Source organism: Berghia stephanieae, chromosome 8, assembly GCF_034508935.2.
Source record: "Berghia stephanieae isolate SIO BIC M18660-M18661 chromosome 8, UCSD_Bste_1.3, whole genome shotgun sequence".
In the NCBI taxonomy this organism is placed as follows: domain Eukaryota; kingdom Metazoa; phylum Mollusca; class Gastropoda; order Nudibranchia; family Aeolidiidae; genus Berghia; species Berghia stephanieae.
The window spans coordinates 12,940,302-12,967,102 of NC_088367.1; the positions used below are offsets into that span (position 1 = coordinate 12,940,302).

The following is a 26,801-nucleotide window of genomic DNA, read 5'->3' on the forward strand; positions in this document are numbered from 1 at the left end:
TCTTATATCTTAGATATTTATTTACATGTACTACAATCCATATAAGAAATTAAGGAGCAGGCACCGGTGTAAGATAAAGCACTGAACAAGTGTGTATGAAAGGTGCAAGACAAAGTAAGAAAGAAGAATACAAGAAGAAAAAAACCTATCCCAAAAAAGAGGTCAATTGATTTTTTGGGATAGTTTTTACAATCCATTCGAAAATCTACCCAAAAGTGTTGTACAAGATGTAAAACTCCTGATAACCTACATTGGCATGTATATTTGTTTTGTTATATTTAATTATATTGTAATTATATATAATTTCAGTAAGTGTTTGCCGTGTCCTTATGTCTATTTGATTTTTATTTGCTTTCATCCCCAGTTTCTTGTCAAACTGAGATGTCTGTTCCTCCTGGTGTGGATTTGTTGGCAGAGCTTGGAGGTGAGAGAAAGTTTAAAACTTGTAAAGCAAGCGTACCTGCCAGAAATAAAAAATACAATGGCAACCTTAGCTGTAACATGTAAACTCAAAGCAACTAGCCGGCAAAGGGGTGTGGTTCATGCATCATAACCGCATCTTCTCTGTGTTTCAAAAAAACATAAATTATGGTACAAAAACACATCCTCTGAAAATTGAATATATTATCTAAGTATTTGTGAGGCTGGCTGAGAAAACCCGGGAAGATGCGGCAAGCTTCGATTCGAGATGTGAGCCAAAATTGAAGAGAAAGCGTTTCCCATAGCAACAAATTTTATTCAGAAAAATAAAATCATAAATTGGGTTCTAATAGACATAGAAAGAAAATTTAAAGTGGTAAATGACCAGAAAGATGTGGTCTACACCACTGCACACATAACTCAATTTTTTTAATTTGCTCATCTTTCCGGGTTTTCTCAGCCAGCCACACATTTTTGCAAAACTAAGGATGTTGCAGATCATCGTTGTGAAATCCAACCCTTAATTCAGGACTTTTGTTTTTCAGCAATCCTGAATGGTAAAACACTCACTTGACATGACTAATTGATACTAAAGCTGCAGGAAGCTGTAGTCAAAACTAATGAATCAAAAATGAATATAACAGCTTTAAAAAAGAACAAAATACCAAACACAGAATGTTTTGGACTCAAAACCCTTCTTCAAGTGATTTTAAGTGATATGTATAAGTGTAAGCATTTTAATTGTTTTTTTGTTTTATGGCTGAAGATGGGTATTGAGCCCGAAACGTCCTTTGTTTGGTATTGTCCTGTCAAAAGGATTCCAAGCAATTGTCCCACCCATGTTACCCTTTACAGACAAATACCGACTTCCTGACGACCAGCTGGTCCATGAATCTCCCGTTGACTCCTCCCTCGCTGGTTGTTTCATCCGAAGGAAGTTGCTCCATCAACTCAATGAGAATGACAGTGTTGTGGTTGGGGCATCTCCCATTCTGCCTTCAAGGTGAACTAAAGATGCTTGATTATTTTGTAATATTGTGTAGTTGAAGTCAAAACTTGTATAATTGTACCAATGTTTCATTGGAGTTTACAAGTCTGATTGTATTGCTGATGTCACACATTTATAAAATATGTCTTGTATGGCCATTGAGAAATGTATTGAAATCCGTGATGACAAAGGTTGTTTGGATTATTTATTTCTTTTGATAATCTCTGATGTTTTGAGGAAAGATTGTACAAATTGTACCTACTTAAAGATATATAAATAAATTGTGTATGTATAACGCTCTCACAATGAAGAAAGAAATTATGTGTGGATAATGTATTCTCAAAGATACAAAGAAAATGTGTGCAGATAAAGAGTGTGGATAAGAAATTTATAGTATCCAAGAAATTAAGACGAATGATGAAGAGAGAGAGAAAGGTATATTTTAGAAGAGTGAAATTACGTGACTTATTAATCATCATTACCACTATCAGACCACTTATCGCCTCTGCCAGTAGAATTAGAACCTTCAGAGTTTTGGTTACCAAATTTGGTCAAATTCAGACGTGTGTTCTTAATGTTTTTGTTAGTTTTTTGTTTTGTATTATTTTTTTTTTTTTGGTATGGGTATTTTTTCTTTTTTTTTTTTTTTATTATTTTTATTTTTTATTGTATGGGTTTTTTTTTTCTTTCTTTTTTAATGTTTTTTTTTTTTTTTTGGATGAGTTTTGTCTTTTTTTTTTTTTTAGCAGATTCTGATTTATATACTCATTTATCAAAGGAAATTTGACTGTATATAATGATATATATTCTCTACTCTGACCATCTTTCCACAGAACTCACAGTCTCATTGAGGACCCTGCCGCTGATGCCTTGCCATCTCCACCAAAGCAGGTTACCCCTGAATTGGAAAAACAGACTCCCAATAAGAAGAGTTCAGTGAGTAAATAAATTATTATTTATAACACGTGACCCATGACCTCAGATTGGTATTATGTCGGGGTGATTTTAATACTAAATATTGCATTTTATATTGAAAAACATGCAACTCGGGGTAAGTTTATAAGTTTTTATTATTATTATTATTATTATTATTATTATTATTATTATTATTATTATTATTATTATTATTATTATTATTATTATTATTATTGTTACTGATATTATTATTATTATTATTATTATTATTATTATTATTATTATTGTTACTGTTATTATTATTATTATTATTATTATTATTATTATTATTATTATTATTATTATTATTATTAATGTTATCATAGTTTCATCTTGTGTCAAGACTCAAAATTTTCTATTTCTGATTGTTTCAATATTCCATTCAATCTTTAGTATCTCCTCCATTCCGACTTGATACCAGATTAAGGCAGAATATCACATATTTCCTGCAGTCCAAATTTTGGTTTGCTTTCATGGTCTAGTGGTGTGACACTCACCTTTGGATCGGAAGGTCCTGGGTTCGAATCCCGCTTTGAATGGTGCATAGTTTAGCCCTTGGAAAAGGCTCTTTACTCACATTCTCTCACCGTACTCTAGTGTAAAATGAGTACCTGGATGTTAACAGCCTTGCCTCTGTAGGAAAAAAATTGTAACGTCACCTAACAGGCATCATCTCTCATCCAACATGTTAAGTGTTGCTGTTGGCCAGAGACCCCTTGTAAAGCTTCTTGAGCATGTTTAGTGGATACTGCTCTCTATAAAGGCTGTATTTTTTTTTTTTTTTTAATAATGTTTATTTTGTCCATATTTTCAATTCAGGGCCATTTTTCATCCAGTCCAATTAGACCATCAGGAGACAAGGGACATTACCCTGCCATGTCAGAGAGTGATCTTCTTGCTTCTCCAGAATTGTCTCCCATAGCTGGCCGAGGTAAATATTCTGGTATAGTGTCATATATTAATTTTTTTTTTTTTTTTTTTTTTTTTGAAGGGAGGGGGGGGGGGGGGGGGGAATAGGACATAGAGAAGACATTGGATAAGAGAGTGTCCATCCTGAAAAACCTGTAGTTTAATTCATTATTACAAACAAAATGACAGCCATCTCACCAAAACAACTAGACATACAACGAAATTCACACATTCAACAAAAAAAAACCCCACTCAGAAACACTAAAACACCTATCTACAAACTCAAACATCTTCAAATATTCATTTGCACCCCACACTATCAAAGACTGGAATGCTCTTCCCGAATCATGTGTGAACACAACAGATTTAGAAACATTCAAACGAAGATTATTCAAATTCTTCAGCCTAAACACCAACAATGGCTGTCACATTCTACGACTCTCTCCGCTCTAGAATACAAATATTCAGAATTGGGTCGACTTCGAGTAACATTCAGATCAGATTCAGACTTGTAATAAGTCTAAATAGACATGAATTTTCAAGCTTGCTGTTGTGTTTCTTAATTTAATTAATGTAGGGCTGGGGCCTGGTTAAGACGTGTAAGGGAATTAGTACATTTTTGGGGGGGGTAGTCCTTTCAGAGCCATAAGGCCCATAGAGCCGGAGTTTATCTCTGTTTCTATAGCGTGAAACGGGCAATAGCAATTGCTTGCTACCCTTTGGATAGGACGCTAGTCTATCGCACTGTACGTTCTGCAGTGATGATACTTTTCCGTGGATCCGCGGAAATCCGCGGTTTTCTTTCCTTTCCTCGGTTTTCCTCCTCAGATCCTCGATCCGCGGATATTTCCTTCATTTCCTCCTTTTACTTTTTTTTTTATATAATAAATCTTTAAAAAATACCTCCTTTTTAAAAAAAAAAAATATATATATATAAAATTTCCTCCTTTTACTGGACTCCGGGCGTTTTAAAATTGTACTCAAAAGAAGTCATCCTGCCTACTTTCCTGTGGTGCAAGAATGTTCTAGGTGAGTTTTCCGTTTTTCCGAGACTTTTCCTCCTTTTTGACTTTTTGTGAGTATCATCACTGGTTCTGTCAGATCTGACAGACCCAGCTACCCAATCTGCTGGGTGGACAAAGGTGTCAGAAAGAAATCTCAACTGCACCTGGGATCGATCTCGGTCCCTTTACTTGTGAAGCGAGTGCTCTACCGACTGAGTTTACGAGACCCCCAACATTGGGGGTGTGGGGGTGGGGGGGGGGCTTATGATTTAAGCTGTATTGCATGTTCAAGATGACAACTTTGCACTTGGGGAAATTGTTCTATCTGACATAATTTAAAGACGAATAAATATTTTTTTCTGTTTTAAAAATTGAATGCACCATTTAATGGTTTTAGTAACTTTGTCATAGAGTCAAATTCATTTCCTTGTGTTTACCAAGTCTGTATCAATAAGGATCTGGAAAAAAAAGTAATATGGCCTAAAATAGGTCTGGAAAAAAACTTTATAGTGTCAAGAATGAGTCTGGAAAAGGTCCAAAAAAAAATTTTTCAAGGATTCCCTGGATGATGGCTGTCATTTCGAGCTGAGGTTGGCTTAGGCTATTTTGTCTTTCTCCCCCCTCCGCTCCCTCTTCTTAATTTTTGCAAATTTTCGTCTATCGTAATCTTGGAGAAAGTAAAGAAATAAAGAAATAGCCTTTATTCTATTGGGGGTCCCGATAGCTCAATTGGTAGAGCACTTACTTCACACGCAGTGGGACTGAGATCTATCCCAGGTGTAGTCAAGATTTTTTTTCCCAACCTCTCCGTCCACCCAGTAGTAAATGGGGAGCTGGGTCTATTTAGATCTGGTGGAAAGTACTTTGCAATAGACTAGCATCGTATCAAAAGGGTAGCAGGTAATTGCTATTGTCCGTTTTATTGTATAGAAACTGGGATAAACTCCGGCTCCATGGACCCTATGGATCTTAAGGACTTTATTCTTTTGTGGTGAAAAAGAAATGTCTCCCAGAAATAGAAGAAAAATAAAAAGGATTCAAAAATATTAATGATTTATTAATGCTTGAAATATTCTTCATTTTTTACTTTTTTCTGGTTTTGAAGATATTAGTTAAAGGTGATTTTCATGGAAATAATGCGCTACATACTTTTGAATCTTTCTCGTTTATCTACGAAATAGATTTTTGGGGGTTTTTTCAATATCAAAATGTAAGCAATAATATGAAAGCTGGTTTTCCAAAGCTTGCTTAGTCCATTTGTCTACTTTTTGAGATTTTTCCATCCATGAAATAAATTGAAATGTAAATCTTATTTTCAGCATCAGTTGACACAAGAATTTCCTTAGATTTGTATGAATTTGAAGTTTAAATATGATATAAAATGATAGACTGAGTGAGAAATTTTAGTTGGAAATAATCGTCAATATCTCAAAATGGGAAAAACGGAGTTAGGGAGTTTTGGAAAACCACTCTTCATATGCTTTTTAAAAGCCATTCCATTAAAGTAGGTATTTTTGGTATTTTGTTCTTTTTTTTAAGCTGTTATATTCCATTTTGCTCATTGTATTTTACATGAAATTAGGATTGATGATCAAAATTTTTGCATGGAAATTACCATTTTACTAAGGCTTTTGTAGCCAAAACTATATTGACATAAATATTAACAACCTGACAACTCGTATTTTGATTTTTTTTTTTTTAATCAAGCAACTGTTGTTATATGCTGCAAAGCAAGATAAATTCTAGTGCATTTGATAAGAGAACTGTTGTGTTCTTAGATCATTAATTGATAAGACATATTCCAAGAATCAACAAACCAAATTGTTACAGTAAAGAACATTTATTAAACAACATAACATAAGATACATGTGTACAGGATGACGATTGGATACAGAATGATTCCCAACAAAGTAGTCAGTAGAACAGACACAAGTTGTGAACAATCCTACATTAGGATGATGCAAGTAACGATACTTGAATACAATAACTTTCATTCACCACAAAAACCTGCTGTGTCTCAAATCTTTTACATTTTATAATCACCCAATTCTATTTCAGGCAGTAACAAACCAATAAGGTCCTCTGACATGTTCACGCCTCGTCAAGAATTTGAACGATCAAGGGAAATAATGCAGTTAGATTTTTCATCCATTTTAGGTGAGTTTTGGTAAAGATAATTTTTTTAAAAATTCTTTTTGTTTTTATTTTATCTGACAATTAAACAAAGCTGAGAGAAATATAGACCATGCAAGGTAGAAAATGTTATTGAAAATGTTTCATCATGAGGATTTGAAAGTGTTTTACAGCAGCCAGAGGTGGGGGCTCGGTAAACAACACTGCACAATGCACATTGAAAACATAAAGCTCAAGAGTAAAAAAAAAAACTTGAAGAAAATTTTTTTAAATGGTAAAATTCTCTTTATTCATCCCCAAGGGGAAATTTGTTTTAGGATCTATTCCAAGTGAAGACTGGAATAACCCAGGCATCAGCTGCTAGTGAGCTAGGACAAGGTGACTTGCTTAAGACCACATGAGGCGGGTAGTTGAATTCGATACCTTTTGAGTACGAAGCAAAGACCGTACCATTAAGCCATGCTGTTTGCCTTGGTCAGGTGGGAGAGAGTGAGGGAGGAGGGGAAGGAGGGGCTACTAGCAGGAGATTAAGAAAGTTAGTGAAATAGATGTATGGTGAACTTGTTCAGGCAATGTGACAGTATGGAAAATTTTGTTTTGGTTTTCCATAACAGGTTTTTTATTTTTTGTTGTTTTTCTTTTGTTATTGTTATTTTTGGGAGGGGGTAGGTGAGGAGGTTATTTTAATTTTTTTTTTCTCAAATAATTTTATTAAAACAAAGCAATGCATTGCATTTGTGGTAGAAATCACATTATGATTTGCAATGTCTCAATTTTGATCTTTTTCACTTTTTTTTTCAAATCCTAGACGAACCTGATGAATTTGACAACGGGCCCATGTCAGAAAAGACGGGCACTTTGATACAGACTATTGACTTCTTCTCTAATTCCCTTCAACAAAGTCACTCAAGCGTAGCTGGAGATTCGAACCGTGTCCAAGATCACCAACTCCAGCACGCTATCAGTACTCAGTCAACACACCGCGTAATTGGAGACGGTGGTGGTGGAATTCCCAAAGACAACAACAGCAGTGCTGACAGCACTTCCAACAACAAATCATTTACCAACACTCTCAGAAGATCTCTACTCGGATCCATGTTAGCGGCCGAGATGTCCACTCAAGACATTCCTCCAACGAGCGTGCCAAATTTGTTAACAAGTCAGGACACGGGATATCAGACAACCAGTCTTCAGTCCATAACAACTCTGGACTCGGGATCCAATCCACAGTCACAGTTACAAGATATCTGTTCTCTTTCTGCATTGTCCTCATCCTCATCTGTCAATCATAATTTAGTGATGATGTCAACATCCATGACAAATGCTACTAATACCAATAATGCTCAATCCAAAATGGTGCCAACTTCGTCATCTACCTCGCCTTCTATGAACTGTTCTAGTTCAAATCCGTCCAATAATGCTAATTATAATAAAGACCACAATACTTTACACCTGAGCTTTACAAATAAATATAACGGTATCATGTCACATGACAATCATAGCAATTCTAAAGCTGATATGTTTATAGGCGAAGAGGGAAATTCTCTCGACTCGTATCTCAGTTCAGGAAACCGGTTGAGTTATTTGTTCTCTGACAGTGACAATAACAACGACCTTGATTTTTATAGCAACAGCTTCACCAAAGGCCACAACAATTGTCGAGTTAGAAAGATCAGGACTTTGGCCGATGTCAGGAGGTCGAGGGAGAAAAGCAGTGCCAGTCGCGATTTGACAAGCTCTTTCAACGAGGAGGCAAAAAGTGCGTCTACAGTTATAGTGAGATTAAGTCGGTCTTTTTCAAACCCTTCTTTCAATACTGAATCTGCGAAAAGTGGGAAAAATACGGATGTGCTGATGCCAACTACTGCTGAAATGATGAATGATGAAGAAAATGGTAGAAAATCTACACTGGATGATTCCCCCTTGAAAAGACCTGATTCTTCCCCAGGGGGACAAAGTTTCAGTCAGGTCAATAGAGATATAAGAGAGAGGACAGATCATCTCTCGCCAGATTCTATAAATATCTCTGGCAAAGTCTCATTACGTGTCTTTTCGTCTAGTTTAGAAAAAAGGCCGTTTGAAAATTTAGGTATCGGGGCTGAAAATAGAAATGAATCTGAAACAATTCGTGTTGATGATTCAAATGGTGTGCATAGCAATAATAAGTTTATCAAACTATTAGAGGAGGAAGGATTTTCAAATAGAAATAACGAAGACAAGGAGACTTTATGTTCATCCAGCGTTGATTTTAGGCCGAAATTTTCTTTAGATTCGGAGGGTAAAAATACTCTGAACGAAGCAAGGGAACTTCTCGGAAAAGCAGAGGCTCTAAGGAGGCAGCACGGTGATGAAGAGGTCAAAGGTCAACTTGAGATGGACACGTTTTACCAATATATCAGTGAACAAACGCATGAAGAAGGATGTATAGGCGAGACTGCTAGTGAGACGACCAAACATCGTGGTGACCAGAATGATGCGTCTGACAGGAAAGGGGAGTTTAGTGGGGTTGCACAGCAGATGTCGCTGCAGCCTGTTCGTATGTCCACCCCTGATGATGTCATGTTTGACAGTCTGGAAGAGAAGATCAAGTCAATTGAAGGCGTCAAACTAGGAAGTGAGTTTGTTTTTGTTTTTTTTTCTTGCGTTGTTGTAATTCTGACAGTCAGGGCAGTTTTTGTAAGAAAAAAATTCTAAATTTTGCAAGCTCTAAAATCAGCGAAATTTGCAAAAAGTTTGCAAAAATTTGTGATTTATTTTCTTAAAAACCCATAATTGGTTCATGAAAGAGAAAGGTATTTGTTTGTTTTTAAGGGTTTCACGGCGCTTGCAACAAATGTAAGGTCATATCCACGCCATTAAAAAGGAAGAAAATGAGATAGTAAAAAAAGAAACTACTCTGTTTAATTAACTTTCACATTCTACATGAGATATTCGATTTTTTTTAAAAATTAGTCTTTTTTTTTCGCCTTTTTTTTTTCTTTACAAAAAATTGCATTTTTCGCGGCCACAGTGCAAATCTCAGTGATATTTTGCGATTTTTTGTGGCGTCAAGCAATGCAAAAACTGCCATGCCAGGTAATTGTTAGGTTATGTTTGTTTAATGGATCTCGAATATAGTAAAGTAAACCCAGATTCAAAAGGGGAGGGGGGGGGGGGAACTTTTAAAAAAATTATTAAATAAGTGGATGCCAATGTAATAAAATTGTATGCAATACCCATTATCTGTATGTCCATTTGCATTTGATTTCCTCAAGTGTAGCTCATTGACCCTGGGTTACAGTGTCTTGTCTTGTCTTGTTACAAAAGTTATACAATGTTAAGTGTGGTCATCTGGTTGCGTTGTGTCCTTGAGTAAGACACTTTACACACACCACACTACTCAGTTCAGATGTGAATGACTACCCGACTATGGGCATTGACGGTTATTGTACAAAAATTATGCCTGACAGGTGCCTAACCAGTATTGTATGAAATGAAGTATGGTTCCATATGGCCAGCTAGGGGAATATATGTAACCTATTGAAACGCATTGAGCCTGGCATGTCCATGGAAATGCACTATGAATGAATGAATGAATTTATATAGCGTCTAGATCCACAATATGCTCAGAGGCGCTTTACAATGCAAATAAAACACAACAATAAATTGATAATTTAAGCATAAAATCGCTATATAAACGTTTATATTTATTTATGATTACTAAGTGCTCAAGTTTGTTTTTTTGTTTATTTTTTTTTTTTTTTTAATCATTTGTATTATATTTATTCTATTTCCCAAGGTGAGATCGCAGCTGAGATTCTTAAAAGAGCAGGAGAGGATCTGGCTCAGTTCACAGTATTGAAGGATAGCAATTCCACCCATCCAAATTCTGCATCACCGACGTTATAACATTGTTGACTAATATTTATGGTTATCTATTTAATATGTGTGTGTGTGTGTGTGTGTGTGTGTGTGTGTGTGTGTGTGTGTGTGTGTGTGTGTGTGTGTGTGCGTGTGACCATGCGTATTTGTGTATTCAATGGTCTTCAGGTACAATGGGAAAGTCTATTTACATTATATACCCTTGTATGATCTATTTGAAAGGTTACAAGGGGAGAGATAACGTAAACTAACTTTATACATTAATAATTTGCCCTCGAGGAAGTTACTTAAGGCTTTTACGTCCTGAAAACATGCACTCTTGTAGCCACTTTTCTTACAAACAATTTTTATTGAACTCAAAAATTTTTATATAATTGTACAGTTAGAGCCAAAATTTCCAAGTGTTGTGAAATTTTGGAACAGCCGGCAGATGATTTTAATTTGTGAAAAATACAAAATGGGAACATTAACGTTTCTCAATGAAGGAGAAACCCTCTTGAAAGGGTAGGAGTAGCAAGCCGTTTCACTGTCTGCTGCTACAAAATTTATGGCTCCAAGAGACTTTTCTTCTTTTAAGTTGTTTTTGATTTTTATTGAATCTGATCTGTCTAATATATAGTTAACAAAAAAGACTATTTTTTAAACAAATTTCTAGACATGCAATAATTCTCATTGTAAAATGATTGTGGTTAGTCAACGTTATTTTCAGACGACTCTATTTGGTCATTGTTGTATGAAATGCATTAAGTATTAATCTGCAATTTTATCCGTCCTTCTTTTACTCTGTTTAATTATGCAGAGGCTTACCCCCCCCCCCCCCCCCCCCCCCCACCACCACTTCAGCTCAGTGATATAATATGTATAATTGTTGATCAAATGACGTTATCAGAAGTAAGAGGCATGGATATGTGAAGTCACTCGAAGTCATATGACAGATATATATGAGTGTGTTTACACGTTTCCTTATAAAATTCAATGCGTCTTTCTTGCCTTTGTAAGTGTAAGGTCTTCTACGATTTTTAAGTTTTCTGTTTTGAGCTTATATATCATGTATTAATTTGAATTGTGTAAAATGTGGGAAAGATGATTGAGTAGCTTTGCCATTTTGTGGTCTTGTTGTATGACACTCGCCTTTGGAACTGTGGGTTCCTGGTTCAAGGCCCACTCTGGGGGGGTGGGGTGTGTGCAATTTTGAGGCCGTGGAAAAGGCTCTTTACTTGCATTCTCTCACTGTACTCAATTGTAAAATGATAACTGGCTGTTTACAGTATTATCTCTCTCAAAAACAATGTAATTTGTGCTGCACTGGTATCATGTAGTACCCGACATGTTGCTGGGACCTCTTGAAAAGCGCTCTGAGTACATTTTTGTGGATATTGCACTAGATAAAAGCTCAGGGTTTTGCGGGTTCGGGGGGTGGGGGTAAGTTTTTGAAAATGATTGATACTCAAACTTCAGTTTGAATTTCACTCGTGATTTTTTTTTTTTTTTTCTTTTTTTTAATGTTTATTTTCCCACCATGTTTGTTTAGTTTTTTCTATAAATTTACCATATGTATAGGGTTATAAATAGAAATATATTTCTGCATCCATTTTGTTGATTCTGGGTCGTTGTACAGTCTTCCAGTTGTTAAATATGTTGTCGTATTTTGTGATTGCAAACCTAGTCCTGTTGTTTTTTTGATGCACATGTTCAAGAGTGTGAGTGTGAATGTAAATATATTTCAAGTTTGCGACTGTTTGGCCATTAATGATAGTGATAGAGAGAGAATGAGTAGTCATGAGCAACGAATCTAGTTCTCTCTCCATCCGTCTTTTTATTTTTAAAAAAAAATTTACCAATAATCTTCCCTCCTTTTTACTGATGCTGCTATAACTAAATCTTGTCACTTCTGAATACAAAATTAATGTAAAAACTCTGGTTCTTCAACATTCTATAGTTACCTGAATATATGAGAGAGACCAATCCCTTGATTGTTCTGAGTTTGATGTACCAGATTGTTTAATCAACGCTTTTGGTTACAAAATTAATGCTAACTCGTTTGTTTTTGATGGCGTCTTTGACATCCATTGTGGGCAGGAGGTCATGCTGTGTCTTCTATTTTCTTATATCTGTTTACCGAGTTGCTTTTTATCTTTGTCTTGGAATGAATTACTTAGTTTTGTCCTAGCCCTGGTCAGAGTCCTTGACTGGGAGGGAAACAGTCAAATATATAGGTCTAGTTTTGAGAGATGATATTTTTTTCCTTGTAAGTCATCTTTCTATCATGTACTGTTACGTTTTTTAAAATTTTAAATATATATTTGTTTGTAGACATTTGAGTTTATTCTTCTTAGTGGGGACCTGTGCTTGTGTCTGTATGAGACTTTCCTTGTAAATCATCTCTCTATTATGTATTACTATGATTGTTATTTTGAATTTAAAATATAAGCATTTGAGTGTATTCCACTTAGTGGGATCCTGTGCTCGTGTTTGGATGAGACTTAAAGTTAAAGGTGATCTCAAACTATGTACAATGATAGTGTGCTCTTGGAATCTACACCTATTCCCTATCTTATGTACCATTTCCCTTTGACTAACTTTTTTTTCTAGGGTGCTTGCAATTCTAAAGAACTTTTATACTACCCCAAGGTAGACTGATTTTTTGGGATGGTTTATTTTCTTGTATTTTTCTGTCTGGCACCTTTCATACACACTTGTTCAGATGTTTATCTTACTCTTACACCGGTGCCTGCTCCTTAGTTTCTTAATTTGACCTTTAAAGCCCTATTCGACTGGAATTATAGTTATAGTTCTTGACTTGTGTATCTCACTGTATGTATCAGCAAAAATCTGATGATTTGTCATATCACCACGTCTATATTTTGAACCTCACCAATTACTGCGGAACAGTTTTTATTCACCAAAATATACAACAAAGGTATCTATTAAAGTCTGACAGCTCTTACTCTTACTCTTAGTGTGGCTATGTGTTCTTGTGGTATGACACTCGCTTTCGGATCGGAAGGTCCTGGGTTCAAGCCTCGCTCGGCAATAATTCAGTCCTTGGAGAAGTCTCTTTACTCACATTCTTTCACTGTGCTCAGGTGTAAAATGACTACCTGGCCGTTAACAGCGTTGTCTCTGTCCGAAAAAAAATTGTAATATCGCCTAACAGGCATCATGTCCCCTTCCCAAATGTTAAAGTTGCTGTTGGCCAGGGACCCCTTGTACAGCGCTTTGAGCATGTAATGTTTAGTGGATATTGCGCTATATAAAATCTCAATGTTTTTTTTTTACTCAGCTACTAAAACTGGGATATCTAATATTAATGAATAGCTAAGTTTGCATAATCAAGAGCTGATCTCTGTTCATCGGGCACTCTCACCCTGAAGATGGACTTCATTTTAATCATATATTTTTTTCATACGTATAATGCCAGTATTATTATTAATATTACCATATAACGATGTATGTTTGTAAATTAATTTCCATTCTCCACGCTTTGAACATTTTTATTTGTAGATTGCACCTATTATTCAATTGTTATGTGTGTAATGACAGAAACAATGCAATAAATTTATATTTTTATAATAAATACAAAAATATTCTATATTTAATTTATTTCTTGCTAGTAATTTACAGACTCTCTAAACCTTCAACTGTAATGTGCGGTCAGTTGGTGAGAGCGACTAGCTTGACCTTCTATCACCCTCTAGATGATTTGTGGAAGACTGGGTGGGGTTCCTGACCTCCCATAGTGGGCAGGGAGGTACATACTGTTCTACTTCTATCCCCCTATGTCTGTTTTCCAACATGCTTTCTGTCTTTGGCTTGGAATGAGATTACTTGGTTTTGTCCTGGCCCTGGCTGGGAGGGAAATAGTCAAATAATGTATAGTTAGTTTTGGGAGATATTTTTTTCCTTGTTATGCACTGTATTATGTTTTATGTATTATATATGATTTGTAAACCATTTGAGTGTACTACTCTTATTAGGGACCTGTGCTTGTGTCTGGATGAGACGTTTGGGTGATCTCAAACTAAGTAGGTACTTTGATAGTGTGCTCATGGAATCTACATCTGTTCCCTATTTGAACCAATTCCCCTTTGTCAGCCTTATTCTTGAATGCTTTAATTGTAATTCTAGAACTTTTTACTATCCCATTTTCTTCCTTTTTACTGGCACTGAAATGACCTTAATGTGTTGCAAGCGCCGTAAAACCCTTAAAAACAAAAACAAAATCATTTGTGGACGCCACTAAGAAACTGAGTGGGCAGGGAGGCACTTACTGCGTCTTCTATCCGGAGTCCTTGTCTGGGAGGGAAACAGTCAAATGTGTAGTTATTGTATTGGGAAATGATATTTTTTTCCCTGTAAATCATCTCTCCATTATGTATTATAATTGTTTTTAATTTATAATGTAAGCATTTGAGTGTATTCTTCTTAGTGGTATCCTGTGCTCTTGTTTGAATGAGACTTAAAGGTGATCTCAAACTATGCACAATGATAATGATAGTGTGCTCTTGGAATCTACACATATCTATTCCCTATTTGTACTAAAATTCCCCGTTGTCTTACTTTTTATAGGGTGCTTGTAATTCTAGAACTTTCATACTATTAATATTATCCCATTTTCTTCCTTTTTACTGGCATTGATATGACCTAAATGTGTCGCAAGCGTTGTAAAACCTTTAAACTTCAAATACTTAAAGACAAAAATATATAAAACTATATTGTTCGATCAGTTGGTAAGAGCTACTAGCTCGACCTTCTATCCCATGCACGTGATGTATGGAAGACACTGAGAAAAGGGCTTCTTGGGCCTCTATTGTCTTGGGGACGGTTGATGGTGGAGCAACTGGTGGTAGGTTCATCTAATCTCCACGGTAGGTCGGGTGTGGCTATCCGTTTGGATAGGGTCTTTTATTCTCCATGGTAGGTCGGGTGATGTGGTGGTTGTAGTAGTAGTGGTAGTGATGATGGTGGTTGTAGTAGTAGTGGTAGTGATGATGGTGGTTGTAGAAGTAGTGGCAGCGATAATGATGTGGTGGTTGGAGAGGGGGGGAATCCTTGGAACAAATTGACCTCACCGGAATTTGACGGAAGATGCCCGTAGCCCGAAATTTTTTCCGGTGAAACCAGAGTTTTGGCATCACTGCACAGTCATGTACAAACTGTGAAGCGTATTTTTTTTAAACCATTGCAAAAGCTCCCATAGAAAAGTGAAAAGCCATGCCAACCTGTCCCTCTTTTGGCAAACAATAGAGACCAGGGCCTGAACTGATAAAGATAAATTCTAAATTTCTGGGAAATTGTGAAATTGGCTTCTGGAAAAAATGATTTATTGGCGCCACACTCTTCTCAGCTCAATGGTTGAAGTTGAACTATCCCAAGACCCAAAATTGGAATTGAATTTTGGAACGATATGTTTTACTATTTCAGCTCAAATCGACAATCCTCTTTCTGGTTAATAATTGAAATGAGGCATTGCACATAATCAGACCTGTCTACTTGAAAACTTAAAAATTCGTAATCTTTAAGAGCAAAGAATAGTACTCACTAAAGTTTATTTTTTAAATCAACAATTTACCCTCCGAAGGGATTAAAAAATACTTTACCTTAAAATCTTTAAAATTATGTAGTCTGGCATCAACTTATATTTTCAATAAGATTTAATGATTGAGAGTAGAGATGCTCATAAAAATGTAAATAATTTATTTGTTTTGCAATCTTTTCAATTTTCAATTTATAAATAGTGAGTTTTAACTATTCTACAGTGTTGAAATTATTCATATTATAAAGCGCAGCTCTGGTTATGGAGCTGCTCCTTTTTTATATATACATCCTATTTCCATTGTATTTTTATCTTATTGTGTAAATTATAACACGTCTGTACAAAAAATTTCCTTTTTGGGTGCATGCAATAAAGTATTTTTATTATTATTATTATTATTATTATTATTATTATTATTATTATTATTATTATTATTATTAAGTTCTGAAATTAGTGCCGAAATTTCAATAATTCTACGAATTTTTCGTAACAGTAGGCAGGACTACATAATAAACCAATGTGGTACTCACGAATGAGCAAGACACCTTCATTATCTCCTGATTTACAGTGAATATGATTCAACTAAAACTAAAATATAAGTCCCCTTGAATTTCAGCTTAACTCACTCAATCCTAGAGATTTTTGCTACTTTTCAAAATTGGAAAAAATGTATTAAGAATGAGCATATGCATAGATAGTTTTATTCAACTACCATCAACATGTAAAAATTAAGAATACTATATTAGTTTTTGATACTATGCCTATAATTTGACTCAGAAAAATGTAATAAACCAGGCATGGGGTAAAAGTAACCCCGGGTATACTACGGATATAGTCGGTGTTAGGGTTGAGTGAGTTAAAAGTCCATGAATGGAACATGTGTTTTGTTTACGTTTTTAAGGGTTTTATAGCGTTTCCGACACTACTTCCATATATTAATTCAGTGCCAGTAAACAGGAAGAAAATGGGATAGTGAAGAAACTCTAGATTTACAATTGAAAGCACATGAGAAAAGTAAGACAAATAGGACTGGTTCAAATGGGGAACAGATGGAGATTCCATGGGCAAACTACAGTGCAACCCCGATGTAACGACATCCGTTATAGCGACATTCCCTGTATAACGACATGGTAGTCAGGTCCCATTTTATTTTACTATATATCATTAGTAATAAAAACCCCTCTATAGCGACGTGCATTTCAGCAAAACCCCTGTATGACGACATTTCTGGTCCGACAAACCTTGAAGGTGTTTGTCTACCATGAAATTGTTCGTAACTATAACAAGTGGTATCTTCCATTCTATGTATGTTGTCTACTCGTAATAAGCCCAGAGCTAGTTCTTATTGTAGCCAATGAAAACGCTTCTTTTTCAGCCAATCAAGTCACATTTGTACAACACCGCAGCCAATCAGAAGGCCCGCCTTTCACCAATCAGAAGGCTCGCCTTTCACCAAATGAATGCCTGTGACAGGTCAACACTGGACTGTTTATAAATCCTTTGTCCACTCTCCATTCATTGCCGGTCCCAAGCCCGGATAAACTACAGAGGGAAAATGAAAAAGTATACATTCACTACACAAGACCCAAAACACCTGATATACACACATAGGAAACCTCTCTGTAACGACATCCCTCTATAACGACACGTTTTCCTGGTCCCGGCGATGTCGTTATATCGAGGTTGCACTGTATCAGTATCAGTGCATTTAGTTTGGGTTCATCTAAAAGTTTCATCCATACTCGAGCACAGGATGTCACTCAGAGAAATACTCTCAAATGTTTACAAATCATAATGCATTCAAACCAACAAGTAGAACAAAAGAACAGAGATTAGTCCACCCCTCTCACAGGAAAACCCTTTAACTTCTGAGCAAATACGTACTCGTTGAATAATGCTTTGAACGTGTTGAATAAAAATGTTATTCAACAATTGCAGAATACTTTCGCACACATTATATTGGTGTGAAATTAGGTGTAAAAGACAGCTGATTGGTAATTATAATCTTTCGGTGCGCATGAATACAAATCCAACGCTTTTAGTTTTGGGTCAAATTGTCATTCAAGCAGGAGAGAGAGAGAAATTATGGTGAATAGAAGTACTAATACCATACCATTTGGTTACAAAAAATCTAATAATCTTACTAGGAGGGGTAGAATCAAAGTATTCTTTCATTTCTTTGTATTTATTAAACTCGTTACATTTTTATCATGCAATGACACAGACTTGCAAGCTCGTTGGTGTTATAAGGCACAATAAAAAATAACTCGTTTAATAAATACAAAGAGATGAAAGAATCGTATATTTACAAGTTAGAAAACATATCATTTCCCAAAAACCATTCAGTTGACGGTTTCCCCTTCATCCAGTGGCCAGGACAAAAACTAGGTAAACGGTAATCCCATTCCAAGACAAAGCAACTTAGAAAACAGATATAGGGGGATAGCAAGTGACCTCCTGTGCACCCTGGGAGATCAAAAGACCCCACGCAGTGGAACATGTTTTATTTTTTTAAGGGGATCATATCAGCACCAGTAAAAAGGAAGAGGATGGGATGGGACAGTCAAAAAATTCTAGATTTACAATTTAAGCACCTAAGAAAAGATAATTGGTTCAAATAGGGAACAGATGTAGATCCCTAGAGCATACCATCAATGTACTTAGTTTGAGTGTCATCCAGACACCAGCACAGGATCCCACTCAAAATGTTTACAAGATAATATGTTCAAAACAAAAATATAACTATCAGTACATACAAGGAAAAAAATATCACCTGCCAAAAATAGCAATATACATTCGACTGTTTCCTTCCCAACCAAGGACTCTGGCAAGGGCCAGGGCAAAACAAAGACAAAAAGCAACTCGCATAACAAATATAGATTTTTTTATATAGCGCAATATCCACTAAACATGCTCAAAGCACTTTACAGTGAGATAAAGGAACAGCAAGTGACCACCGTTTTTTTTTTTTTTTTGTTTGTTGCTTTAGGTCTCTTCCAACACAATTGAGGTTATATGAGAGACCGCTGAAACAAAAAAACAAGCAATCTAACAAAAATAGTACAAATGTAAATCAAAATCATAACCTAAAGATATAAGCTAAATTATAAATAACCAAGAACAAACAGGCAGAAGATTTACAGAAAAAAAAATATCCCCTGTCAAAAATACAATCACAAACCAAAGAAGCAGGATAGGCTAGTAAAGAGAAGAAGAAACGACATCACTATCGGATCGTACACCCATGCGAACATCATAGGTATATGATTCAAGGGTGATGCTCCCATCCAACCACCCGCAAGTGACCACCGTGGGAGGACAAAAAATCCCACCGAGTGAGTGGAACAGAATCAATCCTAGTTTCTAAAATGGTACAAAGTTCCAGTCAAGAGAACCTGTTTCGATTACTCCATAATATGTTCAAAGTAAGTCAACGATTTAAAATAATAAAACAAACACATAATGCTGCACTTAAATTTATATATATTTTATTAACAACAGGCATAATTTACTCATCCTCCTTCGATCTGAGGCGGGCATTGGGATTGGTGACTTTGATAGCAAGTTGTTGAGCCCTCTCTACGATAGTTTTACGTTTTTTGCTGGATACATTGTGGGCAATCTCAGCAGAGAAGACACGGTTCTGCATCATCAATACTTCCAATTCCTGGGGAGATAAGTACGTAAAAGTTTGTTAACATTTCCAGAAGGTGGAAAACAAAAATTAAGCCCATATAAATGTAGACATCAATACATATGAGACAATTCAAACCAACAAGTAGAACTAAAAAAACAGATTATTCCATAAATAAAATATGTTCGAGAAAAAATCTGTATCAAAACAAAATACAAAATTTCTATCCCAATTTCTTTGAAATGCCACTTAAAAACTGATACAATGTCTATCATTTTGATCATTTCTTGCAGAAATAAGACAATCATTTCCTCTAAAATTGTGGTAAAATAAAATTTGTATCTTGAGGAAAGAATCCGAATTTGGCCAATTTGGGCTTCAAAATATATAGGCAACATGGATTAAATTTAAATCTGTATACCATGACAGGACAACAAATGTCTTTATAATGACACAATGTTATCTTTGAAAATCCGTCTCAGATGGTAGTGCATGTGAATATTTTCATTGCAACCATCAATACAAGGTGTATGGTTTCATCATTGACAGATTAATAAAAATAAATAAATAAATAAATAAATAACATGATAAAACATTATCATGACAAAAACTTGAGTAATTTTTCTTTAATGCTTTTCATCTACCATAGCTTGAATACACAGGTGCTACTTGCAAACTCGGAAAAATGAAGAGCTTTTTTTTAGCAACAAACACAACAAACTAATTGGCATAAAATAAACACAACGGAATCAAGTGCACTTTCCTTTATCTCCTAACACTATTATCATTTCAAGATCAACAGAGAGAAAAACTAGAACCTAGTTCTAATACCAGAACCAGCGACAATTATCTTCAATTTCCTGAATTGCCAGATTTCACTGATATTGCACCGTATGAAATCAAACACAAATATATTAGCATGTAACACAATCGCAATGGACTGATCACTAACCTCACCTGTCTCCCCCCCCCCCCCCCCCCACCCCCCCACACACAACAAAATTACTTTAATTCCTAAACATGACATGAACAACCCCAGTTCCTGTACTCATTGGCAAGGTATGCTCTCTAATTACAATTAAAGAGTGGTTTTAACTAACTTGTTACAGGATTATTTTTTTGTTCCTCAAAAAATGACTGAAATTGAAACTAAAATTAATCTGTCAATCATCAACGGACAAAAGAGTTTCCAAAAATTGGTAGAGGAAAAATAAACTGACGCTAGTTTTACTTGCTATCTTCTAGATTTAAATTTTGGAAGGAAATTAACATAGCTACAAATCTAATTAGTTTGAAAAATGATAGTTAACAATGCAAAGATTGCCACCAAAAAGATTATTTCAATCCACCTCAGATGGTAGTGCATGTAACTGTCTTCATACAAGCAATCAATAGAAAGCGTATGTTATCATCACTGATGGACTATTTCTATAAAATTAAAGCCTTTCATTGTCCCATTGAAAAGAAATAAAATAGTAAAAAATGTTTTTTTAAAGGCCACTACCAGCATCGCTGATCAAATGCAAAAGATATTCACTGCTGACATTAAAAAAAAGATGTAAGTGAGAAAAAATAAACTAGCAATCAAAAATGACCAGTCCAGCTGCAATGGACACTTACATAACCACGCCTCTCGAACAGTCATGATACTTTAAACTACGGCTGTGATTGGTGGACATTGCAAACTACACAGGATTTACTATGGATGGTATGTGTCAAAGTAAAATACCCACTGTTTCACCGCTTAATCAACACAGAAAACTATGTGTAAATTTAAAACATTTATAATACGATCGAGAAAATCGTGTGATAGCCAGTCATCCATTTGGCGGTATGAAAACAATGACAATGATAAGAGAGATGTCGATTTCATTGACATTGTTTATAAACAACCAACTATGTTTGTCCAAGCATGTATGAAGTGTCACAAATTCCATCTTTTGATTGGTCTAAAATCTACCAGTTAATTGTTACTTGGTTGAGACAATTTTTTACAGGACTAGAATAAATAAAAAGGCTGTATGTATTTAAATCTGTGAATAGCTGACTTGCACCGTATGAAATCAAAATTGTGTTCACAGGAGCCCGCTAAGCAGATTAATACAGTATTCTGAAGACCTGCCTAACACTGCGAAAAATTTGTAGAATTACAGATTTTTGACTCCAGCTGCAGAGCTGTATTCGCATCTTTAACTAGATAAATCTCTTTGAACAGCAAAATTTAGTTCCATTAAATTCAGAACTTTGGTGCATTTGTGGATCATGGTGATGGTAAATTATTGATTTATACTACTTTTAATTTTTTCCCTTGGAAAGTACGAATTTTAAAAATTTCAAGTTGACAGCTCTGATTGTGAAGTGAGTCAAATAACATGAAAGTAAAAACCTAGTACACAAAATGAACTCAAATCTTAACTTCACCAAGATGACAAATAATAAAGAAACCAAACACCAGACTCACTTTAATATTGTGGACAACAAATTTCTTGAATCCATCAGGGCACACGTGTTTACATTTCTTCCAGGAACCGTAACCAATATTGGGCATCTTGTACTGACCCTTGAATCGCCTTCTCACCCTGTTGTCAATACCCCTGGGTTTTCTCCAACTGGGCTAAAACACAGAAATAAAGAAATATTTCATTTCATTTTTCAATTTTGTCATCATTATAACATCCGCATAATCATATAAAAGTGCAAACAATGTCTTCAGTGTCAGCTAAAGATAAAATTAATTGTAATATTTAAATTTGATGGATCCTCACATCAAATTCCATAACAATACAAATTGACTTAGGAATGCAGACACTAAGAAATTCCAATTCATGAAGAATAATAAATCAAACAAAGAATGTGAATGAGAGGCCCTAACCAAAAAACTGTATTTTTGTTCTACAAAACCTACAAAACCAAAGAGCTGGAGTTCATCCTGGTTTATGTTGCTCAATTACAAGTTCTTGCTACCCTTTGGAAAGGATGCGTATCTACCAAATGTACTTCGCACTAGATCCAGCTACCTCACCACGAAGGGTGAACAAGCCAACAATGTGTAAAATGCCTCTTGCTCTTCCTTGCTAAAGTTATCTAGTTGCAAGTCTGAAACTGAACCCACTGATCCCATTACTTTGTGCTTAGCATTCAAAACACCCGATACCGAATACTGTGAACTGATTTTGTAATAAATGATGAGTAGACAAATTCCCATGACTGGGTAGTACTCAATGCTGAGTGGTGGCGTAAAGTGTCATAGATTCTAAGTTTACAAAAAGAGAGGTTGGACCAATTACTTACCTTGACCTTGGCATATCTGTCAGATTGATGACGAGTAAATTTCTTCGTCCTCTTCTTAACAATGTTAGGCTTGACTAGTGGTTTCAAGCCCATTTTGACCTGGGGGGGGGGGGGAAATAGGATTTTAATAAGAAACTTTAGATTTCAATCTTTTAAAATGTTCAAAACATTAATTCATCCAAAGGCCTAAGTTTAAGTAGGTCATGTGTGGTAACCAGAATCCATCCCAGTTTGTTGTAGCTTTAAACAAATATCAATTCCTTCCAACTCTTTGGGTAAGAAACTTGGTCTATTCCCAAATTTATTCAGACCTACCAACCTTTAACTTTAACATTTCAGAAGTGGAATCAAAATGTGAGAAAATGAGAATTTGAGACCCCCAAAAATAGGAATTTGTAATATTATTTTTTACTTTTACTGTTTGAATTTGAACATCATGCTACACTAGGCACTTTGATAAAATTTTCAAACTCAAAATATCTTAATTTGACCCAGTCAGGGGGATGGGACTTGAAAAAACATAAAATTTGATACCTTATTTGTTTCTCTACGACTTACGGTTCCAGAGTTATTTATATTTTTCTGTTGACATTTTTTGTCAATTGTACAGAGAGAATCTGTGATCTCACTGCTGCCTCAAAACCAGCATCTCGCGGCTATCGGGAAATTTTGAGTTTTGCAGTCAACATGGCCCACTTATTGTTTTCAGTAATTTTGTTTCAATTAAAAAATAAATGGCAAGTGTTAGGTATCATTTTGAAGGTCAGAAAATAAGCTTTATTTTCATATAAATCATTTTCATGTATGAAAAGTATGGACAAAATTAAGGATAAATGAAAATGGAAAAAAATATGAGGTTTTTGTAAAAAAAAAAGTGGGGTTGATGGCGGAAAAAATAAAATAATGAGCGAGTGTATCAATTTTGATGAAATTTGGCAGAGATGTTCTTCAATTGATTGTCTATCGATGTATGAAGTATAATTAAAATGTATCCATAATTTAAAAAGTTCTTATAAGTCAAAATTTGATAAATTTTTATTTCAATAGCTTTCTGAGAAATACAATCAGGAATTAAGAATAAAATATACCGTTAGAAAGCTTGTTTTGTGCCCTTTAAAATGATACCAACATTAGTCACATAGGTTCACAAATAACGCCATGGTGACCAAAACATTAAAGGGCCAAAAATAAAGTTCCAAAAAACGAGTTTCACCTTACAGTGAGCCTATCGGCGGCCACTGAACTGGAGTTATCAAAGTGCCTAGCTACACAATCACCACGTGAGGGAGAGGGGAGAGCAATTAGTTTACCTTCTCCTCGCCTCTCGTTTAGCAATCGTTAAACAATATACCTAATTAACCAAAAATTATAAATGGTGGAAAGTGAAAATCGGAATGATCAGCGAAAAGTGGAAGGGTTGGCCAGTATGAGTAATTTCCATAAGGTCTGACAGATCCAGAGGGTCCCCGATAGCTCACTCACACTGATCCCTCCCCCCCCTCCTCACCAAGCAGTGATCGAATTGTTGGATTGGGACTGTTAGATCGGGTCGAAAATACTTTGCGTTAGACTTCGGTAAAATTACTCCGATCGGAAGGGACACATGAAAGTTCCCTGATCTCATCCCAGGAAAATCCTAACTCAAGTCAATTGAGTTACCACATTCATTCGTTATCATTAGGTACTTTGGTAAACGTCCATTTGGCCCTCCAGCAGGGAGCTGATAAATGGCCTAGTGGCTGTGACCCGATTTTTTGGACTTTTGAGTGATGGGTCTCAGAAAAAGTTCCATAGATTTTTTGTTTATGGATGGATTTTAATGATTTATGTCTTATTTTCTTCAGGAGAAATTACTCTATCGTTTGGTGTAGTTTATTTTAAAATCAATGACAATTTAGTATAACTTTTCATTATGGATAAAATAGGGTATAATTTAGCTTTGGATAATTAAAAGATTAGAACTTGGTAAATCAAACTTTCATGCTGGCACGTTTATTTAACATCTTAACTTTTTTATAAAATTAAATTCAGGGCAAAGTTGTATACCGCATCCATGAAATTCGTTCCAGTAAAATCCTTTTTTTTTACTCAAATCTTAGCGGCCATTTTAGACCAGTTTTGAAATCCAAATGGTGGTTACTACCGGATATGCAACAATTTTCAGGTCACAAAGTCCGTCAGTAAATAACAAAGGCAAATAGAAGACCATTTTTCAGCCTTTAAACTAACACTACACTAACATTAATTATAACTTTTTTTCTGCATATCTGATTTTCACAATTTTGGTATCATTAGAATCGTGTTGAAAAGCACTTTAAAATATACAGGTTTCATTGAGCTCAATCCAATTTGAATTTTTTACCAAAGTACCTATTATCATTTGATGAATGATTATGATTAGGATTATGTGATTCGGCAATTCTGTCGGCTAAGCCTAAGCCAAGCTAACTCACTAACACTAACCAGCTCTCCCCCCATCCCAAGTATAGTAGAAGAAACGAACTTGGGTCGCTAAAAGTTTACCCTATATAAAATCTAACCATCAAATAAATTCTAAATTGTGCCCAGCGTTTATCGGGGTCTTATTCACTTATTCAAGTTTATATTATATCGCTTCACAAATCGAAACAAGACCTGAAGTCCGCTGCCAACAGGGGATTTATAAATCACCTATTATCCATTTTAAATGTGATTATACTTGAAATAGAACTGCCATCGAAATATATGGCTCTTCAAAAATAATCCGTACAAACAAAATATTTGATAAATGGGAAAATATACGGAAGATGTTACGATATTTAATGCTATATTTTCAGGGTACCTGTGTTATGTTTTCTGAAACACTGAGAAAGGAAAGGAAGTCGAGTTTACTTGGTGAAATTGGTCAAAAGAGTTCTACAGAGACAACCGTGTAAACAAAAGGGGATCTAACTGTGCTAGTGTTTGTGCTTGAGTGTGTTTGTGTGATGGTCCGTTTGTAAAATCGCACCTCCAACACTTTCAGGTCATACCAGATCCAATGTTTATTATTAAGTAAGTGAGAAAGAAACAACAATAGCCACTATATTCGAATACCCATTAAGTTGGTGAAATACAGCAGACAGTATCTAGCTATTGGGGTCGGTGAGAAAGATAAAGTGAGTAAATGTGACATATATATATATATATATATATATAATATATATATATATATATATATATATATATATATGTGTGTGTGTGTGTGTGTGTGTGTGTGTGTGTGTGTGAGTGTTGATGGGTACTCGTAGGTACGAAAGTACTCGATAATGATGGTTAGAGCTAATATAAAATATAAATTGTCACTCACATTATATGGCCAAGACGTTCGTTTCTGTGGCTTTCGTCCACGTCTTCAGTCGGCGTAATGTCCGAAGAAATAAATGGAATACATTTTTTTCTTCGGACATTATGCCGACTGAAGACGTGGACGAAAGCCACAGAAACGAACGTCTTGGCCATATAATGTGAGTGACATTATTATATATATATATATATATATATATATATATATATATATATATATATAATATATATATATTGTGCGGCTATGTGGTATAGTTGTATGACACTCGCTTTCGGATTGGAAGGTCATGGGTTCGAGCCTCGCGCTCGGCGCATAATTGAGTCCTTGGAAAAGGCTCTTTACTCACATTCTCTCACCGTACTCAGGTGTAAAATGAGTACCTGGTCGTTATATTAACAGCGTTGTCTTTGTCCGAAAGATTGTAATATCGCCTAACAGGCGTCATGTCCCGTCCTACATGTTAAATGTTGCTGTTGACCAGGGACCCCTTGTAAAGCGCTTTGAGCACATCTAGTTGATATTGCGCTATATAAAGCTCAATATTTTTTTTTTAATTTAATATATATAAGGGAACAACATAAAACAAACAACGTTTCTGCCCTTGTCTTTCGTCGGGAGACAAAACACAAACACAAATTTGTAATGTTACAAAATATCACATTTTGTCACATTTGGAAACAATAGAAATGTATGGAGAGGGCGTTGGATGTGGGGTCGGTGAGGCGCAAGAGAAGGGAGGCGGGGAT

The 26,801-nt window shown here is 35.4% G+C and overlaps 2 protein-coding genes and 2 non-coding genes across 6 annotated transcripts in view; 1 reads left to right on the forward strand and 3 right to left on the reverse strand.

Annotated features, from left to right (window-relative positions):
* Positions 1-13,854, forward strand: part of LOC144978179 (uncharacterized) — a 25,754-nt gene extending 11,900 nt beyond the window's left edge. For all 3 annotated transcript variants that reach the window (XM_078923899.1, XM_078923898.1, XM_078923900.1), the window contains exons 7-13: positions 365-424; positions 1,276-1,423; positions 2,242-2,344; positions 3,182-3,293; positions 6,334-6,432; positions 7,217-9,022; positions 10,187-13,854. In XM_078923899.1, coding sequence (XP_078780025.1) covers positions 365-424; positions 1,276-1,423; positions 2,242-2,344; positions 3,182-3,293; positions 6,334-6,432; positions 7,217-9,022; positions 10,187-10,296 — 2,438 coding nt within the window. In that variant the 3' untranslated portion in view covers positions 10,297-13,854. The remainder of the gene's footprint in view (positions 1-364; positions 425-1,275; positions 1,424-2,241; positions 2,345-3,181; positions 3,294-6,333; positions 6,433-7,216; positions 9,023-10,186) is intronic.
* Positions 13,855-19,276: 5,422 nt separating this feature from the next.
* LOC144978181 (large ribosomal subunit protein eL32-like) lies at positions 19,277-25,679 on the reverse strand. The gene is made up of 4 exons (XM_078923903.1): positions 25,552-25,679; positions 22,731-22,829; positions 21,901-22,053; positions 19,277-19,472 (listed from the first exon to the last, which is right to left on the reverse strand). The coding sequence occupies exons 2-4, from the start codon at positions 22,821-22,823 to the stop codon at positions 19,314-19,316; spliced, it is 405 nt and encodes a 134-aa protein (XP_078780029.1). The 5' UTR covers positions 22,824-22,829; positions 25,552-25,679; the 3' UTR covers positions 19,277-19,313.
* Positions 19,912-19,989, reverse strand: LOC144979093 (small nucleolar RNA Z195/SNORD33/SNORD32 family). Its single transcript, XR_013646643.1, has one exon. It is a non-coding gene; the product is annotated as a small nucleolar RNA Z195/SNORD33/SNORD32 family (small nucleolar RNA).
* LOC144979094 (small nucleolar RNA Z195/SNORD33/SNORD32 family) lies at positions 20,784-20,861 on the reverse strand. Its single transcript, XR_013646644.1, has one exon. It is a non-coding gene; the product is annotated as a small nucleolar RNA Z195/SNORD33/SNORD32 family (small nucleolar RNA).
* Positions 25,680-26,801: the final 1,122 nt, after the last annotated feature.